The following is a 21,095-nucleotide window of genomic DNA, read 5'->3' as shown; positions in this document are numbered from 1 at the left end:
AAAATACTAGTAATGTTGTTTCTTTATTTTTCAAGTATCTTAATTTTTTAAAAAATGCTTTTTAGAACCACTGTTCAGGGACCCTACGATCCTGCCACTTTAAAGACACTTATTAAGGGAACTTATGCTCTTACGGATTTGTCACAAGTATAAAATTAACCACAAAACAACTTTACTCCCTGAGATAGGGAATAAAACTTCCTTAAAATTTCTAAAGCTTCAAGAGGCACTTCATCTTCTAAAGCTGTAAAAAAAATCCATATTGCTTTCACAGAGGGGCCTGTATATAATTCATGCTATAAAAACCCACATTCTCACAAAAGTCAAGGCAAAATTTAAAAGACAGAGTTCTTGTATTTTTCTGTATGAATACAATTTGCTCACTGCTGACATTTATAAAATTCAAAATACAAGTATTTTGGATAACACTTGTTTATAGGAAATCCAATTCCATAAAATGATCATGCAAAGTGTACTTACCAGTTACTTATGCATTCCCTTCACCTAACGCTTGAATTCTAGGCTTCAAACATTTTTCTATCTTTTCCAATTAAAAACGCTGCAGCCTGCTACACTCCATAAAATGGCCGTGTTGTTTAACCAAGAAAAACATGTTAGAGATTGAGCTGTCATTTTTAAAAGAAAAAGAAAATAAACACTTGCTTCTTTTGTGGTGAAGCATAAAACACTTAGGCTGGCATTTTGAATCATGGAGCTCCCCTGGACGTTGCTATTGCTCTTCAAGTAAGTTGTAGTAAAATTTCTGCCACATTCTTGCTTTCTGCATGGTGTCTCAGCAGTAACAGATCAGAAGAACAGGCTAGCAAACAACTCCTTTCTAAATGTAAGCTCTAATTTCTTCTTCTGCAGTGAAATGAACCAAGTTTCTATGCAAAAGAATGAGTGACAGTATGCCCAGCCAATCGGCTTGGGATTTTTCAGGAAAATCACCCCTTAATTCATTCAAAATTAGGTCATATGACACTATTTGAAATACTATTGGCTTACAATGAAAGTAATGTTTGCCTCTACACAGGATAAGGCCACCCATCTATGCTTCCCTGGGCTGAAGACACCTTGACTATAAACGGTACTGTGAGTTAAACACACACACACACACACACACACACACACACACACACGGGAAAAAAAAATAATGTAGCCTTACCAGAGCTTCCCAACTATTAAAGGGCCGGAGTTCTGTAATCTTCTGAGCCTTCTTCTGAGAACACTGAGGAATCAAAGTAAGTTCACCAATTGAAGCGTCTTGAAGAAAGTGAAGAATTTTACCCTTATAGCCATCCTCCATCACTTCTTCACCACTACTATAGTCCTCATCTAGTGAACTACCCACATCAGAGCCTGAATCGTATTCAGAGTCTTCAATAACTCTCTTAGGATTAAATACATTTTTTTTACGTTTCTTGTTAAAACCATTTTGTGGTTTCATGGAACACTTCTGTTTTAGTTTTGTTTTAGCTGCATTTTTAGGGTAATTCTGACTTCTTGAAGAAGCTTCTTTTCCATTTGGAAATTCACTTTGTGAAGCATATTGCATATCTGTGTCAAAAGAAAGACAAAAATAACTAAGTTAGAAAAATATAAATTAAATATAAAGATATAAGCCCTCAAATAAGACCCCCAAAATTACCTAAATGTGTTATTTTCCTTCTGAATACAGAATTCAACTATAATTTGTTAAATCTTGATATGCTTTAAAGAGAAATACTAAAATGGAATTTGAAGTTGTATAGGAGTTGAGAAAGTTTCAAAAACAGGTGATAACTTTTAAAGATTTTATTTATTCACTTGACAGAGAGAGAGATCACAAGCAGGCCAGAGGCAGGCAGAGAGAGGAGGAAGCAGGCTCTCCGCTCCGCGGAGAGCCCGATGCGGGGCTCGATCCCAGGACTCCGGGACCATGACCTGAGCCGAAAGCAGAGGCTTTAACCCACTGAGCCACCCAGGCGCCCGATAACTTTTAAAAAATGAATAAAAACCCCCATTTTCTAACAAAGGTCCTGAGATTATAAATGGCAGCTGCATTTCTGTAAGATATCCCAGATGCTACTTAGCAGCCCCATCTCCACGCCAACACGGACAGGTACAGCAAAAACATGTTCACCCTAAATTAAAACCATTCCTATTATATTAATTTTCCATCACCATGTACATCTGTTGAAATATACTATTACTAAAAAAACATTGCTACTTTATCACTGATTAGCCTATCAGACTCCATAGATTTCTAAGATGCCTATGATTGAAGATAATTCTGTTATTTCTTACCAGTTAATCTATAACACAATACTTCACTATTTAGTATGTTTGTTTTGCTTATTCAAAGAGCTTTCAGACTTACACACTGATTACCATACTGTGCATATATAGAAGAGAAAAAGAAATCGGATAAAGTAATCCTCAAATTCTTCACATTTATAATCTATCTCTTTTGAATCATTTTTCAGATGCAGAACTAATGATATTGGTTGCTGTCTTTTTTCCACACAATATCATTCTCTGCGCCATCAAGAGCACTGGTATTAAGGTATTTCTTAAAAGAATTTATTAAAAAACAAAACAAAACAAAAAACTAAAACCACTGTACTGGGCTTTTTAAGCTGGTTTTGCAATCAAGCAGGCATCAATTAGATCAGCTCTTCATAAGGATGTTACTAAACATGTATGATTCAACTCTTCTCTACTACTTCTCCTCTAACATTTGGTTCTGAAAGTTAAAAGTACTCCAATACAAGTTTAGGGAACTTCTCCCATGCCAGTGATATTCATCTTAAAGGTTTCTGATACTGGTACTTCTGATATTCATGTAAGAGCAGGCTAGGACACCTACACTGCAGTGATTATAAACCACCAGCAATCCTAAGATCCATCCTGCGAGCTATTAAAATATAAAAAATGTTGCTTCTATATTCAATAAAACAATGGTAATTTAAAAGTAGCCTTAACTATCAAAAAAAACCAAAAGGCTAGCCAATTGGAAAAATATATTTACTATTTCATATTACACTGCCATTAAACAACAGCCCAAAACATTTTGAAACTGCTCATTTAAAATTTTTTTACATCATTATTTCCAAGATCTTTTGCAATCCCATTCTCTAATAGGTTTAGATTTTCTTATGTACCAAAATAAGAACATAATGGGAAGAATGTGTTTTCTAGGACAGAAGAGCTAATTACCTTGGTCTTCTGCAAACACTTTTAAAGATTCTAATGCTTCTGTGTACATCCATTCATGTTCCTTCAGTACTTCCCTTAGTTCCTAGAAATAAGTCATTGATCTTTGTTAAAAATCTAAAATAAGCAACTTGCAATAAACTTTTACGCTCTTTTAAAAGTAAGTAAATCATTTGAAAATTCGTATCTGATTATTTCACATTTGTTTATATGCTGCTTTACAAATGGTTTCTGTGTACATAAAATTTCACCTCTATGAATTTTAAGTCTCCAAAGGAAAGGAAGCTAGACTTTCTCTGCATTTCTACTCTCCCTATAAAGTGCTCTGAATACATAAGGATCAAAATGTTTGTTCAATTAAACTTCACCGGGTAGCTAGGCTTTTACAAACTGCCAACTTCAAAACAGTTTCAACACATATAAAGAACCAACATAACAACAAGATTTTGCATTTACCTTGTAAGAATTCAGCAGATGTACTACCTGTGCATATACCTGAATAAATCAATGCATGTGTGAATGTATTCTAAATGTTAAATAATGTGCTTCTACATACAATCAGGTGATAGAAGAGAAGTAAGCTTGGCATGAATATACAGACTGAGTATTCTTACTACTTAGCAAGTAGAACAAACCTTATGGAATACTAAAGTACTGAAATGCAGTATTATACTTCAAAATTCTTTTTTTCTTTTAAGTTTATTTATTTTTTAGTAATCTCGACACCCAGTGTGAGGCCTGAACCCATGATCCTGATACCAAGAGTCATGCTTTTCTGACTGAGTCAACCAGGCACCCCTAACACTTTAAAATTCTTAATGAAAAATTTAAAGGACAAGAATATAAAAAAAGCTAAAACAGCTGATTTGGCTTTCTACGTACTCACATTTCATAAATGAGTTCCAACTGTTATATCTGTTATATTATGGTCATTATGTTGATATAGTTAGCAATTAAAGTAAGTAAACAATGTAAAGAATTAACAAGCAGTATAAAGGTATTTTATAATATTAATAAGAATATATTTAATTAGAAAAATGCAAAACACACCTTAAGCTTTTCCAGTTTATCTCAAACACTATTTTGTTCCAAATATTCAGCACACACTGATTAAATTTCTGTCCATGATCACCTACCTGTTTATCAAAATTGGGAAATTCCTTTTGCAATTTTAATACAATGCTTTCTTGCTTTTCCCAATTATTACTAGATTCTGCAGACTCATTGGATTCTTCTCCCTAAAGGAAAGAAAAAAGAACCAATTAAGGAGATCATCTATAATGCTAACAGTCTTAAGACAATTATATTTATATTTGACCTGATTTGGAAGTTAGCACATTAAGAATCCAAAATGTTTCTTTCTGTTTCTTGTGAAAACTGACAAATTTTATCTTTAAGGATAAAAAATATTGCTGCTTTATGATCACAAAAAGACCCTGACTGCCTATCCAGTAACTCACACTTCATTCATAAAGCACTCAAAATAAAATAAATCTACTAAAAGACTAGCATGTTCCTCAAATTACTCTAAATAATTAAGGTATATTTAAGTATATTTACTAATGGCAAATAAAAAAAAAGATTCAAATATCTCATCTATGCTCACAATTCTATACCTCCCTACAAATTTCAAATACTGAGAGAAAAAAGTTTACTTTTTGTTTGGTGCTGATTTACAGAATGGCTTAAGTATTAATTGTTCAGCCACAACATAAAAGTAACACAATGATAAAGAATTTATGTGAAACCAAAACATTAATTTGGGAATAATTATAGCTACTTAGACAATCTCTTTCTTCTTTGTCACTTGATTTAAAGAAACTGATTAAAATTCCATATTTAAGGGGCATCTGGGTGGCTCAGTCAGTTAAGTGCCCAACTTTGGTTACTGCTCAGGTCACGATCCCAGGGTCACGGGATCATGCTTTGCGACAGGCTCAGTGGGGAGTCTGCTTGAGATTCTCTTTCTCCCTCTCAAAATAAATGACTGTATCTTAAAAAAAATTCTTGGGTCCACGCATAAGAAAAATTTTTGCATTTAGATCAAAAAAACATTTATTTAACCCTGCTTAGAACTATACCACATGCCATATAATCAAGATATAGAAAAATACAGCCTGTTTTCTTTTCTACCTCCTTTCTTATTCAACAACTACACGTTATTTTTCTTTCCCTACCAAAGTAGCAATACTAAATTGAGTGAAACCTCTGCTGCACAAAGGTATAAAATGGTGTTCCACAAAACAGATGTAAATAAAATACTATAGAAGTTTGGAGTAGGAAGAAGAAAACTGCATGTGTTTTTATAACAGTGAATGGCCCATCTGGGTTGAAGCACAGAGACCATGGGTAGGCTGCAAGGCTGAAAAATTGTATCAGAGCTAATACTGTATTTGGCCTGGAGTGTTAAATTGAGGTCAGCCTTTATTAAGAAAGTGAAGGATTTTGAGCTGGGGAATAAAACACTAATATGTGAAGAAGGCATTTCAAAGCCCTCAGAAATTCATACTGCCACCCCCCCTTAACAGCTGAAGACACTGAAACTCCAAGAACAAACCTTTTGGAGGTCATAGATAGTAACTATCTGAGGCAGGAAGAGAAACTTAGGTATCTAACTATACACTGGTGTTTTTCTACTATGTAAATGTTTGCTAAACCCTAGTCATTCAGGTAGCACATTCCTGGTTTTAAATATATTAAATGTCCATCAAAGAATGAATGGGTTAGGGAACCTGGGTGGCTCAGTGGGTTAAAGCCTCTGCCTTCGGCTCAGGTCATGGTCCCAGGGTCCTGGGATCAAGCCCCGCGTCAGGCTCTCTGCTTGGCGGGGAGCCTGCTTCCTCCTCTCTCTCTGCCTGCCTCTCTGCCTACTTGTGATCTCTGTCTGTCCAATAAATAAATAAAATCTTTAAAAAAAAATGAATGGGTAAACAAACTGTAGCATATACATAAAATGATATATTATTCAGCCTTAAAAAAAGAAGTGCTGATACTGGCTACAATGTGGATGAACCTCTAAAAACATGCTAAGTGAAAGCTAGACACAAAAGGTAACATACTGTATTACTTCTATTTACATGAAATATCCAGAATAGGTACATCCACAGACAGAAAGCAGACTGGTGGCTGCCCAGGGCTGGGAGAAGCAGAGAATGGAGAGAAATGATTTAAACAGGATGGCATGCTATTATGGGATGATAAAAAGATTTTGAAACTAGACAGGGGTGGTAGACTGGCAATGTTCATTCTAAAGTGGTTAATTTTATGCTATGTGAATTTTACCTTAATAAAAGAAGTTTGACATTTGGAAAGCAGCAAAATATCTTTTGGGAATCAAATATATGATTGCACTAATTAAACATTCAGTAGATAGTATACCTCTCATTTGCTGTCTGCTCTCAGATTTAATACTTCTGCCAGCTCTGCTAATCCCTGGTGACTTAAAATACCTATGCAATCCAGTGGTTAGACTAGAGTTTTTCAGAAGACAGGAGATACAGAGTTCAGGCCTAGATCTGTCTCAGTGGGCTGTAAGGTTATGAATTAATCTTGTGGTTATTTTTCCTATTCCAGAATGCAGAGCTGGACCAGACATATTTAGGACTGGCAGCAATCCCATATTAGCTCCTTGGCCCATGAAGTAAGGACCATTATTGGAGGGGGAAAAAAAAATCCAAGTTCCTAAAACTGAGGAGGGGACAGAGGAGGGGGGAGGAAGGGGAAGAGGAGAAGTACATGCAGCAGCAGCAGTAGCAATACCATATTCTTGAAGGAACTGATATCACCATCCCATCCCAATATAATGGGGACTTCTTGGCCTATACAAAAGCTGGATGATGGGTTTTGGGGGATTATTTCAGGTTATCATAAACAAATAGGTGATGACCCCAATTTTAACTACTATATCAGATGTGGTTATTTTTACTGGAGCAAATCAATAAAACTACGCAGTTATCAATCTGTCAGATGCTTCTTCCCCCACTGCCTCCATTCCAATTAGAAAAGACAAGTCAAAGCAATTTGTTTTCATCTGGGCAGGGTCAGCGATAGATACACCTTCGCTGTCTTTAAGGCTATGGTAATTCTCCCGCTCTTTCCTCATGTAGTAGTCTAGGACTGATAGTTTCGCACAGTCCACAGAATTCACTTTAATCATCTACTCTGAAGACATCACACTGACTGAACTTGGTAGGCAAGAAGCAGCACCTTATGTCAGTAAGATACATGCATGCCAAAGAGTGGGAAATAACCACCCCCCCAACTTCTGGGGACCACCACTTTCATAAATTTTATGGGGGATCCAATCTGGGCATGTTGCAAATGCCATTCCAAAAAAAAAAAAAAAAGGAAAGAAAAAGGGTGCATATCGTTTAATTCTACGAAAGCAGCACAACATTTGGTCACCTCCTTCGATACTAGATGCAAAGTGGTGGGTGCTACTTAATTTGTTTACAAACTAAATCTTAACATTGTCACAGTTATAAATGTGCCCACATTAAGAGAAGGCTCTGTAGCAGGTCCAGGATACAGTACAAGGTGCTCTGCCACTTGGGCTTCATAACCAAAAAGCAGAAGCAATGTTCTCAAAGAATCTGTTGCTAACAAGGATGCTGTATATGGTGTCTCTAGGAAGCCCTAATAGGAAAATCACAGCAGAGACCCATAAGCCTTTGAAGCAAGGTCTGGTGTCCTGCTGAAAACTATAGTCTGTTCTGCTACAACATGATATATGCACTTCCAAAATTACCGCACTGTGCAAAATCATGAAAATAATAAACTATAACAGTATTTAAGAAAAACCATAGTAGAGGCACAACTTTCAAAAACTCCATCAGTGACACATTAAAAAAAAAGAGAAAGGATTCTCAAAATAGGGTAGCACAATTTCACGTAAATTAAATGGTTAAGAAATACATAAATACTATAAAAAATATGAACTGAAGTCTGCTTGGGGAGTGTTAGCACTAGAAGGATGGCAGCTTATGAGTTACTGCGAAGTAGTAGAAGGGTTATCTAAAAATGAACAAATTTGTTAACATCAGCTATGGAATGGTATGGCTCACTGTCCTTGTGTTATCGCTGCTGTACTGGCTGAAAATATAAATAAGAAATTATAAAATAAACAAATATATATTTCTGCTCCTTTGCTAGCCCCTCCTTTCATACTAATGCTGTCTATATATTTTTTTTAACTTATTTATTTGAGCGAGACATAGAGAGCATGGTTGCAAGCCAGAAAGGAGCAGAGGGAGAGGCAGAGAATCTTAAGCAGACTCTGCACTAAGTGCAGAGCCCAACGTGGGCCTTGAACTCACAACCCTGAGATCATGACCTGAGCTGAAATTAAGAGTCGGATGCTTATCTAACTGAGCCACCCAAGAGCCCTTGTCTGTATGATTCTAAATTCAACTGAATCTATGCATGACTTATACTACATTCAGCATTAAAGCCACTATTTTCCAACCAGTACAACTGTTTCAGTAACACTTAGAACACCTGCTAACTTGATGTGTTAGCTGTCATGGTGTAGCCTTCTAGTCTTCACCATCATTGTTATCATCACCTTCTGCATCCACATGGCCAGCAGCAGCAAATTACTACAAGAGTTCTGTGGTTAGATCATCAGAGTGGGACCCTAGCTCTTCAACATCTCCAGTTTCTATTTCTTCAAATCCAACCTGCTTTCCTAAATTAACACAGCTTGTTCTCAATTTTAAAAACTTCTCTAGAGATTCAAAATCTTCCATAATCACAATTAAGTCAAGGAGAGTTTCCCACCACACATAATGCAAACACTCTTTTATTACTCTAGGCTTTTACATTGGTAGCAATGACCATTCTGATGTTAAATCTATTCCCAAATTCTATAATCACATCCGCATTTTTTCAGTAACAGCAATTAGCATCTTAAATGCTCACTTTAAACAGTAAGCCATAAATGCTTTTAACACAGGGCTATCTCAGAAAGGTGGTTTTCTGAAGCAAAAAGAAGGGGAAAAATGTGGTTGAGTTCAGTTTTTGTAAATAGGCAAGCTGATGCATTTTAAGAGTTTTTAATTAAAGTTTTTTAATTTGTTTTTATTTTTACAATAATCCTCTTATAACAGACAAGAATTAAGGAAAAATATCAATGCAGATTTGAGCAATCCATCCATTTTTCCTATACCTGTAGTGAACTCTAAGTCTGACTTTCTTTTAAAAGGCTCAGCTCAGTTTGGCTAGTAATAAACTACTAATGGTTTTAGCTCTAAGTTTCTACCTGGCACTAGGGCTGAACATCACAGTAATGCTATCTTTCAAAGCCCTAATTCCTGTTTTCTGTCTTTCAGATTTGGGACCTGTAAGGCAGGCACTGGTAACAGATACCTGTTTCACCAAAACTGAGAGTTTAATTTAATGTACAGTTGCTTCCTTTAGTTTACTTCTGTAACATACCTGGAAAATTCTTTTGCAGCTTTCCCATCTACACTCATCGCTTTGTGTGACAGTTGATGGGCAAAGGAATTTGCAGCACTGTTTGAAACCACTAAAGAACCACTAGTGAAACCATGTTCCTCAACACTTAGAAGCAGCAGGCTTATAGAACAGTGGTACCACTTAGTGAAAATTCAGCAAATGAACTTAAAGAGAACACCCAAGTCTGATGTGCTATTCAACAGGATGTACAAAGAAAGTAAATGCTTTAAATCAGCAATCAATATGATGCTATTTCCCCCACAGCCATTATACAGAGATCTGTGAACTAAAATGTGGGCCTAGTCTCTTATACTACAACTGTTCCTTATGCCTAAAAAACCCAGTCACAGAATTTTTACTCCCCATCAGTATTAGTTCTTAAGGAAAAAATGCTTCCACATAGGGACATAACAAATATCTCATTAAGTTAGGGTAGAGATTGCCACCTGGCTACTCTGGGCTTCTTATACCGTCAAACCACAGATTAAAAAAAAAAATAGTTACTATACTAGTTGGGATAACTGATTTTGATTTTGATTACCAAGAAGAAAATGTGTTGTCTTGAATGCAGGCAGGGAGGACTATGTCTGGTTTCACTGGGAGGCCTCTCAGTAGTTCCACGCATAAAGTGAAAGTTAATGGAAAACTATAGAGTAATCCAATAAAAGCATAACCGTAATTATTTTTAGATAAGCAGTTAAATATCAAAGATGTCATCTAGAAGGATTATAAATAGCTGCACTGAGGAGGAAATAGTGCTTGTGGTGATAACAGCTGTTTTTCCTAAGTATTCAACTATATATTAAAAGTGTATTTTCCCAAAGTTACTTTATCATGCCACTAGGATATTTTTAATAATTCATTTTATAACTCAGAGATAAGCAATTAATACCAGATAAATTAAAAAGAAAGCAAAAAGTCATAAATGAAATGCAAACACATTCTGATTTGGCTGTGAAAAAGGAGTGATTCATTTAGGTCTAATATCCACAGATTCAAGATATTCTATGCCTAACAGCTGATTTTGATATTGCAATTCAAATGTAACTTACATGATCCAGTCTTTTCTTTTTTATAGACTGATCATCATTAAATTCATCTTCCTCATATGGCTCTGAAGAAGAAGATAATTTTCTTTTCCTGGGTCCACCACCTTCTAAAACAGAGAAGAACAAAGTCTGCACAGTTATTATAACCAGCATTAATGCAAAATGAAGGCAAAAATGTTATTATAATGAATACTTATGCAGACAGTTCTCTTGACATCAGGCCCAATGTTATTTTTTCTACATATCACTTATACTCAGTAAATGTCAACTGAATTAAAGGAAAAACAGAGACACTTACCAGTCTTTCAAAAGTTTTAGAAATCAATGTAATCGTGTTATTTGTAAACCATCATGTTATTTAATAATAACATATATCACTAAACTGACAGGTAATTCTACAGAGCAATACTGAAAGGAAAGGGTATCTCCCTGGTGACTAAGTGTTCAGCAGTGAAAAAAAGTTGAGCCCTATCAGTGTAGCTTATTTGAATACCATAACTGATAACAGTAATTGTTTACTATGTACACCAGGCTGTGCAAAGGGCTTTTACTAACTCTTGTTTCATTTACCTTCCACAATAAACTTACAAAGTAGTTAACAGTCTCTCTCATTAAACAAATAAGGAGCATGTGAAATACAGACAGCTCAAGCAATTAATGCTCTAAACCTAAAACCAAGAGAGTAGAACACACAGGCTCTAACGGTGATAGAAAATTTACATACTCTGTCATAACTGAAAGAAAAACTCAATCTACATGATCTTAAGAAGCTATATTACAGGGGTACATAGCTGGCTCAGTAGATAGACCACATGACTCAATCTCGGGGTTGTAAATTCAACCCCACGTTGGGTGTAGAGGTTACTGAAAAATAAAAACAAAAAAGGGGGGCACCTGGGTGGCTCAGTGGGTTAAAGCCTCTGCCTTTGGCTCGGGTCATGATCTCAGGGTCCTGGGATCAAGCCCCGCATCGGGCTCTCCGCTCGGCGGGGAGCCTGCTTCCTCCCTCTCTCTCTCTCTGCCTGCCTCTCTGCCTACTTGTGATCTCTGTCTGTCAAATAAATAAATAAAATCTTAAAAAAAAAAAAAAAGGGAAGCTATATTACATATTTGTACTTTGAATACATGTATCTATTTCTTATATACCAGAGAGAAAATTCCTCAGACATATTGCTGTGCTAATATGAAACCATCTGCTAAAGCTTACAAGAGTGCAGTAGTAATTATTTTTTTTTTTTTTTTTTTTTTAAAGATTTTATTTATTTATTTAACAGATAGAAATCACAAGTAGGCAGAGGCAGGCAGAGAGAGAGAAGGGGAAGCAGGCTCCCCGCTGAGCGGAGAGCCCGATGTGGGGCTCGATACCAGGACTCTGGGATCATGACCTGAGCCGGAGGCAGAGGCTTTAACCCACTGAGCCACCCACGCGCCCCGAGTGCAGTAGTAATTAAATCAGTACCCTGACTATGCTGTTAGAAATTAAAACTTGTAGAAGTACAACATTCAAACTAAACATTAACATGACAGCTTTTAAGTTGAAAGCCTGTAAATTTTATAATATAGTTGTAACAAAGTGAGTAAATGTTATTAACGTTTTAAAGTATAATTTCATGTAAGTGTGGTTAGTATCTCCTAATTTATTTCACAAAGCAAATGCGCATTCTGCAGATAGCAACGAATTCCCATTATCTACTTTAAAAAGAGATTATTACTCATATATTTATTGGGGTAGAGTGAGCACTGTTAGTCAATAGTCTAAGTCTGAAAAAAACTTCAAATCTGATGATTTATGCCATGTGACCTAGACATGTTTCTTTCCTAAAAGAACAAGAACTTTGTTTTGTCAATAAAGGATTCTTCAACCTTAATTATCTGTTTAAACATCTTCCCCTTTTGTTAATATTATGACATCAAATATTTACCTGTATTTAAAGTGGCTACAGGCAAAAAATTTGCAAAATATGGGAGAGAAAATGCAAATTAGTATGAGAAGGTTACATAACAGCACAGAATGCTGCCTACATCTAAATCTACTCTATGTACAATTAATTAAAAACTCTGTATGTATCTATATGTTACGCTGTGCTCACCTCAAGTGTAGCTACCGTTTGTCACCATACAATGCTATTACAGTATCACTGACTATATTCCCTGTGCTGTGAGATGTGCTCATGTGTGATGAGTGCAGCATAAGGCATAGTTGTTGAATCACTGTTGTACACCTGAAACTCATGAAACACTGTGTTAGCTATACTTCAATAAAAGAATTTTTTAATATATCCAAAGAAAACAAATTAGTATTTTATACTAAATAGAACTTCCAAATTGTGTTTCATAAATTTCCATCTTTTATTGGAAGCATCCATCAATTTCAGGAAAAAAAAAAAGTTAAAATTTTACCTCATACCCCAGATAAAAATAAATTTCATCTAAGTTCAGTATTTAACCAAAAAAATAAATAAATAAAACATGACACTGTAAAAAGAAAACAGACCAAAAAACACATAAAGGCAGTTTAACAGGAAAAAAAATGAAAAGATGCTTACCTTCCTTAGTAATTAAAAACAGGTAAAATAAAAAAATAAAATACAACAATTTTTCATCCATTAAAAAAGAGTAGTAAATAGACAGTCCTAGCAGACCACAGGCAAAAGGCACTTTTAAACATTATGCACTGTTATACCCTTTTTGGAAGGCAATATAAATAATACATCTTAGAATTTTAGACATCTTTTAGTCCAACAATTCCTTTTCTAAGAATTTATTCAACAGAACTGATGGAAATGTGTGCTTAAGTATACATACAAGAATTCTGTCTAAATGCCCAAGATGTTAAACAAATTAGAATATACACATAAATTCCACTGTTGTAAATCAGGTAGACTTTTAAAGATATACATGCAAAGATCTCTCTATAATAAATGAAAAGCAGAAACATAAAAGGGACACAATCACCTAAAAATGCTTTGCTTATTTTTATACAAACACAGAGAAGTGGAAGAAATAGCTAGAGACTCCTGACAACATCAATAAATTCATATTATTATTTTTTAAAACAGGGTAAAAACTTCGGACACATACACATTATTTTTTGTTTTTGTAACCTAGTATTCTTAAAAGAAAACTTTCAGAAAACAATGCACAAAAGGTACCCCTATTGTTTAATATGTGAAATATTATCTATAAGAGATTATAATTTGTGCTAAAACCAATCCAATATCATTATGTGTAGAATTTTCCAAAATAACTTACAGATACTTTAAAAGGTCTTTTTTGGGAAAACTATCCTAATATGTCCAAAATAATTTCTTATCCTAATGATACTGTATATTGAAAGCTATCTTTTGTTGGTGAGGCAAAGCTGTCATTCTTCTATACATCACCTCAGAAGTGTAATGTACTAAAAATGAAGATGATTAATACGACGGTCTAGTTTATTCTAAGATGAAGCATGGAAGTCTACTTTAAAAACAAGAAAACCCTGATTTCTTCTTTCCTTATAACTTTCCACTTGAAAATATTTATTATTATTATTATCATTATTAATACTGACATGGAGCCTAATAGAGGGCTTGAACTCACAACCCTGAGATCAAGACTGAGCTGAGATCAAGAGTTGACACTTAATCAACTGAGCTACCCAGGTGCCCCCAAAACACTTTATTTTAATAAGAAATAGTATCAGTGTACAGTGCAAGAATGAAAGGAAGAAAAAAACTCAGATGAAGTTCAAATTTTTTGAGGATTGTGAACTCCATGAAAGCAAAGGTTTTGTCCATTTTGTTTCCTTATGTATCCTCAATGCCAAAAATAGCATCTGGCACCTAGTAGTAGATGCACAATAAAGATTTGTTAAATTAATATATAAGCTGAGTGATATAAGTTGCTCAAGAGAAAAAAAAATTACACACTATTATAAAGTTTTTTCTACAAATCTGGAGAGATTATGGAATACTGAGATATTATAAGAACAAGAAAATATATGTAAAATTTCCCAAACCATTTTGCAACTCAACAAATGTTCAATGAGTCTACCATTTTTCAGGAACTTTTATAATAATTGCTAGGGCTATGGTAATGAGGGAAATATAGTCAACCTTCTCCTATAGCATTTTCTATCATCAGATAGCCTGTAAGAACAAATGACTGCTAACAATTACTATGTTAGCATACTTATTATGTACCACACACTACAGTAAGAAATTTATATTAACTTTATCACTTCTTCACAACAACCTATGAGTTCAATACTATTATTACACTATTTTGCTGCTAAGGAAACAGAGACATGGAAGAGTTAGGCAACACTGCCCAAGGTCACACAGCTAGTAAGTGGAAGAAGAGGAAGAAGCTTAACATTCTGTATAGGTAGCACCCACACAACACAATACTATTCCCTGACTCAAACTGAAGAAATGAAAGATTTAAAGTATTTCATAGGGATGAAACAATTTCATCTTTGGAATGCACTCACTCCATTAGAATCTACTTGGCTGGAGGTACAAGTGAGATAGGTATTTGTTGAAGAGGGATGATAGGCCCATGGGAACATACTACACTATCTTCTATTTTTCCATATGTATTTTAATGTTTCAAAAAATTTTAAAAAGCTAAAAAGATCCACTTAGGGAAATGGGCATCAATTCACACAAAGCTGATGAAAAAATCAGTATGACCTTTAAAAAGGTAACATGGAAGTACATATTAAACTTTTAAATATGTATATACTTTGATTCAGCATCCTAGTTTGAAATTTAGCCTGCAGAGATAATAATATAAAGCTCTCCTTATAAGGTTATTTACCTTTGTGCTATAATAACAAAATAATGGAAATAAAAAGGCTAATTAACAAAGAAATAGTTAATAAATGAACCATATAGGTAATTACAGAGGAATGTTATGGGCAGTATTTCAAAATTGGATAAATCTGATTGTTCTGATGAGTTATCCATCGTAAGTCATCAAGTGATTTTTTTTTTTAAATGCAAACCAGTATGATTATTGCATTTCCTAATTAAATATGTGTGCATGTGTTGTGTAATGGCAGGTTTGAGCACAGGAAAAGTTGAAAATGATACAAAACAAATTTAAGAGTGGTTAATGGAGTGTGAGTTTGCTTTCATTTCTTAAATGCTTTTTTGGTAGTGGGATTATAGGTTATTTTTACTTGTTTGGTATATACAAGTTGGGGGGGGGAGACCAAGACAGTATTTGCTAAGAAAAAAAAAAAAAAAATTGGAGGTACTTTTAGCTTTTATATTGCAAGGTCCTTCAAATGCATTTATTTTTGTATCCCAAGCCTGGAATATAGCATAAATATTTACTAAATGAAGGAATCCTGATTACCAGCTAGGACTTTCCACAAGACATTATGTTCCTACTGACTCAGATTTGTAGACCTGTAAATAAAACCACAATGCAATTAGAAAGGACACTTAAGAAAGAAAATATATCTTCCAAAACTTCACTGTTACGAGATCTGATCTGTAGAAAACAAGCAAAATTACCAATGAAAACCTGTCCCCTCCCTAGGGGGAAAAAAAAGAAAATCAATCTAGAAAATTTGGTTCCCAAATAGCTGTATGACCTCAGGTATGTCACTTAACCTTCTTAAGCTTCAGTTTCTTCATTTAAAAAAACTGAAGCCATTAATAACTCATAAGGTTCCTGTAAGAATTCATGAAGGTGCTTAGTAAACTGTAGAGCAACTATTAAAAATGTGAAGATATTTATTATTATAAAACTAATAGTCAAATAGCTAGAAACGAAGTCAGGCCTACCTGCATCACCAAACATCAGCAAGGCGGCAGCGATTGCTCCATCCATAGTGCTTGTTGATTCAATCAACTAACAGAATGAGAAGAGATTGTTTTAAAAATAACACTTTAAGAATTATTTCACAAAAGTCTGCACAACGTAAGCACATCTTAAAATGTTACTAGACTTACTCATCATCCATATGTAGAGAAATACAGTATATTCAAGGTTTTGTTATTATAATTTTTTAATTACAAAGTTCTGCATTAAAGCCTTAAAAACTCCCTACCTACGTGTTTATGTGTCCAGGCAGTGTGTGTGAGAGAGAGAGACAAACAGAGAAGGAAGGAGGAGGGACACTGGTAGACATTTGTACTATTCTTTTTAGAATATGAAAAAATAAACCACAATTCTGCAATCATTTTCTTAAATCTAATACTTCTTAAGATGAGTGGGACAAAAAGCTCTTTTTGATTCTTCCTCTATTTCTGAGTTGCCTGAATTTATTCAAGAACATATTCATATACTATTTCTATAATAACTTCAATATATAATTTTTATACTGATCTATAACATTCTGCATTTCAAAAGAAGCTAAACATCCCATAATTTTCCCTTGCTATAGTAAGAATGGTCTCTTCTACTAGTTTTCCCAATCTTGGATCCTTTAATATCTTGTAAGCCCCTCTTCATTTTCAAAATAGTCAAAGCATACTCTTATCAAGTCCAGGACTAAATTTATATTGTACAGCTTCCTGAATTCTTCTATATGGGTGTTAAACGGGTTCGTAAGAGCCTTTGCAGAGTACTTTATAAATGTCACCTTCAAATCTCTTGAAATGATAGGGATCAGCTGAAATGCTCTGCTTTGGACTGAAACACTAAATTCCCTAAATTTCAAATACTGACGAACAAAACATGCATACAAATTCTGTGTATTGATCCTATTTTCCCACTGTAATTACAAAATTAGATATAAATATTCTTACAGAAGAAAAATACCCTTCAACTACGTGAACAATTAGCAATCAGACTAAAGTTTTTTTTTTTTTTTTAAGATTTTATTTATTTATTTGACAGACAGAGATCACAAGTAGGCAGAGAGGCAGGCAGAGAGAGAGAGAGGAGGAAGCAGGCTCCCCGCTGAGCAGAGAGCCCGATGTGGGGCTCAATCCCAGGACCCTGGGATCAGGACCTGAGCCGAAGGCAGAGGCTTTAACCCACTGAGCCACCCAGGCGCCCCCAGACTAAAGTATTTTTAAACTGAGATTTATTCCTCTGAATATTTAATACTCCATCATGCTTATTCTGTTGGAAGCTATTTCCAACACTGTAAGCAGCCCCTGTAGCTATTAGTTGCTACATTTATTGTCTTCTTATTCTAGAAAAAAATTACATCCAGAGGAAAATAACACTGCTAGTAGGGTGCAGACTCAAGATCCACTGAAGTTTCACTTAGCTAACAGTAAGAAGGTATCAAAATGATTTGGGAGAAAAAAGATTCATGTTATAAATAATAGAGAATAATAACAATTTATTCTACAGAGTTTAAACGAGCAGGCCCAGGACCATCTTTAGTTCAGACATGCTGTTGGGGTTGAATAGTACTTCTTTCTTTAGTTACCACAGGGGCACCTGGGTGGCTCAGCTGGTTAAGCTTAAGTGTCTGCCTTGGGCTCAGGTCATGATCCTAGAGTCCTGGGACTGGGCCCTTCTCTTCAGTGGGGTGTCTGCTTTTCCCTCAGCCTCCCCCTCCCCTTATCATGTTCTCTCTCAAACAAATAAATAAGATCTTTAAAAAATTAGCTAACCATAAAAAGTTAATGAGGTACTGATTTAACATGGACGAACCTGACACCCTTTTGCTAAATGACGCCAATTCACAAGCCAGATCATAAAAGACCACATATTATATACTACCATTTATATAAAATGTGAATAGATAAATTTATAAAGACAGAGACTGGGGGCTGCCTAGAGCAAGAGGAGGGAAATGCAGAATGACTGTTAATGAATACAAAGTTTCTTTCTGGAGATGCCTGGGTAGCTCAGTCAGTTAAGCCTCTGCCTTTGGTTCAGGTCATGATTGATCCTAGGATCCTGGGATCCAGTCCCACACATGGCTCCTTGCTCAGCAGGGAGCCTGCTTCTCCCTCTGCCTGCCCCTCCCCCTGCTTGTGCATGCACTGTCTCACTCTCTGACAAACAAAATTAATAACATCTTTTTTTTTTTTAAAGTTTCTTGGGGCGACTGGGTGGCTCAGTGGTTTAAGCCTCTGCCTTCGGCTCGCGTCATGATCTCAGGGTCCTGGAATCGAGCCCCGTGTCTGGCTCTCTGCTCAGCAGGGAGCCTGCTTCCCCCTCTCTCTGCCTGCTTCTCTGCCTACTTGTGATCTCTCTCTCTGTGAAATAAATAAATAAAATCTTAAAAAAAAAAGTTTCTTTTTGGAAAGATTAAAATGTTCTAAAATTAGATTATGGGAATAATTGCACAACTCTGTAAATATACTAAAACCCACTAAATTATACACTTCAAGTAGGTAAGGAACCTTAAATGATCAACAGTAAATAGCCATCTTTTCACTTTATTTGGAAATTCAAACCTAATAAAAACAGGCTACCATTGGTATGACATGGCCATATCCTGCTGGCACTAGGGAGCAGCTACCCATTTCAGAAAGAACATATACTCTACAACATGCCAGTGTCCATCACTCCAAAGTTACCTGCCTACCGCATATAGATATGGTACCTCCTAAGGTTCAAATTGGAGATGGTGGTGGTCATGACAGATATAAAGGTGAAAAACAAACCCGCAATTAAATGATCCTCCTAGAGTCATTCAACTAATAAGTGATAGAGCTAGAAATAACCTATTTATTAGTAATCTTCAGAGATTTATTCTCTATCTGAAATTTAACTGGTCATTTTTATGTGCTCTTATAAAGATAACTATTACAGTCCAAATACAGTCACTTATTTTGTTTCTACATAGTTCAATCAATGGTTCTCAGCAAGAGTGCTATTGACAGGATAATTCTTTGTTATGCAAGACCACCCCCAGTACTGCAGGGCTTTTAGAGTCCCTGGCCCCTTGGCATTAAATATCAATAGCAATGCTTTGTCATTCTGAGTTTCTAGTGAGAAACCATAAAGTCTCTATTTTCAAACTATTTAAGCACAAAAAAATTTTTCACAACCTATGTGAGCTATTAAGGGAAATATTATATATTATTATATTATTTATAGGTGAATAACCATACCTATTTAAAAAGTTAAGACTCCCAACAAGTAAATCTCTGGCATTTACTTGTATTATTATGTAAAATAAGTCAGTTACCTCAAAGCATAAGATATCTTTAGAAAAATGACTATCCCTAAATACAGTACTAGATACAAGGGAAATTTTAAACATCATTACAGCTACAATAACCAATTACTAAAAGAGTATAACCTTAAGTAAATCACTGTCACTTCTCTGTGGGAAAAGTTCCTTCAAGGTCTGAAGTTTAGCATCTTTAAGGTCTTCCAATTCCGAAAGGTCTTCCAATTCCGAGATATCATCAGTATTTCTACCTGCCATTGTAGGAAGGCCCTGGGACTCTTCATCTTCAGATGGCTCAGAACTAAAAATATTTTCAGAGGAAAAAAACAATATTTTATGTATGACTGTTATTTTATTAGAATAATATACATATGTAATATAGTTCTTTTCAATAAAAACACGATCTATCTTTGTCAAAGATTAAGACAATTTTTTTCACTTCAATATGGTTATATATATAAATCTACATTCCCAGAGGCAGCATACTTTGAAAATAACTCATTACCTGGGCTGGGGCGGAGAAGAACAATAAAATACCTGGCATTTATTTTAAGATACAAACGTATACTGCATGCCCACTTTCTCTCTCCTTTTCCTTTTTCACCTATACTCTATATATCAGATGAGCATTGTCAGGTTGCTCTTCAGAAATTATAAAGCCTACACTAATACAAATATAAAAGAATTTTCAAGGCCTACCTAGATGATCAGAATCTAAATGTTAAAATCAGAATGGTTCCAGTGAGTACCAGAATCTCTGCCAAGAAACAAACACTCTTCAGCAAAGAGTTCTGATTCCATGAGGTTTTATCCTACAACTTTAATCTCAGGCCATCTCAATTTATATGTTACTCCTATAAAAGACATTTGGGGCCAAATTTTAATCATCTCCCAAACAAACAAAAATCTCATTTTGAAATTTTGGTTTTCAACCATGGTAGCCATTCTGGAGATCAGAAAACAGAAGTATAACAAATGGACAGAAGTTTCAAAGATCAGAGAAAGAAAGGTGGGAATTTTATTAAGTACGTTCCATGCGGACTTTGCTACACAGCTAATTCTATTTTGGGAAACATATCCAGAATCTGTATTTTAATAACTTCAATGTATCTACTCATGTTAGTTCAGTTGTACTGGTCAGGGCATTAGTTTTACCTGAGAATCCCCCAAAATATTTAAAAGCAGACAGATCCCCAAGGACCAGGAATATATATTTTAACAGACTGCTAGGTTGACTTCTTGAACCCTGCTTTGAGAAAATGCTCTAAAACAACGAGGTAAATCGCTTCTTTTGTAGAAGGAATGTCCTT

At 35.1% G+C, this 21,095-nt stretch overlaps 1 protein-coding gene across 2 annotated transcripts in view; it reads right to left on the bottom strand.

Annotated features, from left to right (window-relative positions):
* SMARCAD1 (SNF2 related chromatin remodeling ATPase with DExD box 1) overlaps positions 1 to 21,095 on the bottom strand; it is a 77,566-nt gene that overhangs the window by 33,061 nt on the left and 23,410 nt on the right. Inside the window, exons 4-9 of one of the 2 annotated variants that reach the window (XM_080796775.1) lie at positions 19,915 to 20,086; positions 16,484 to 16,550; positions 10,707 to 10,810; positions 4,335 to 4,436; positions 3,202 to 3,283; positions 1,169 to 1,560 (exon numbers count right to left, since the gene is read on the bottom strand). In XM_080796775.1, coding sequence (XP_080652901.1) covers positions 1,169 to 1,560; positions 3,202 to 3,283; positions 4,335 to 4,436; positions 10,707 to 10,810; positions 16,484 to 16,550; positions 19,915 to 20,086 — 919 coding nt within the window. Of the gene's footprint in view, positions 1 to 480; positions 847 to 1,168; positions 1,561 to 3,201; positions 3,284 to 4,334; positions 4,437 to 10,706; positions 10,811 to 16,483; positions 16,551 to 19,914; positions 20,087 to 21,095 lie in introns of those variants that run through there. The other variant, XM_080796776.1, reaches the window with a different exon arrangement.

This window comes from Martes martes (assembly GCF_963455335.1).
Source record: "Martes martes genome assembly, chromosome: 2".
In the NCBI taxonomy this organism is placed as follows: Eukaryota; Metazoa; Chordata; class Mammalia; order Carnivora; family Mustelidae; genus Martes; species Martes martes.
Note: the sequence above shows the minus strand (reverse complement) of the source record. Positions and strands in the feature narration are given on the sequence as shown.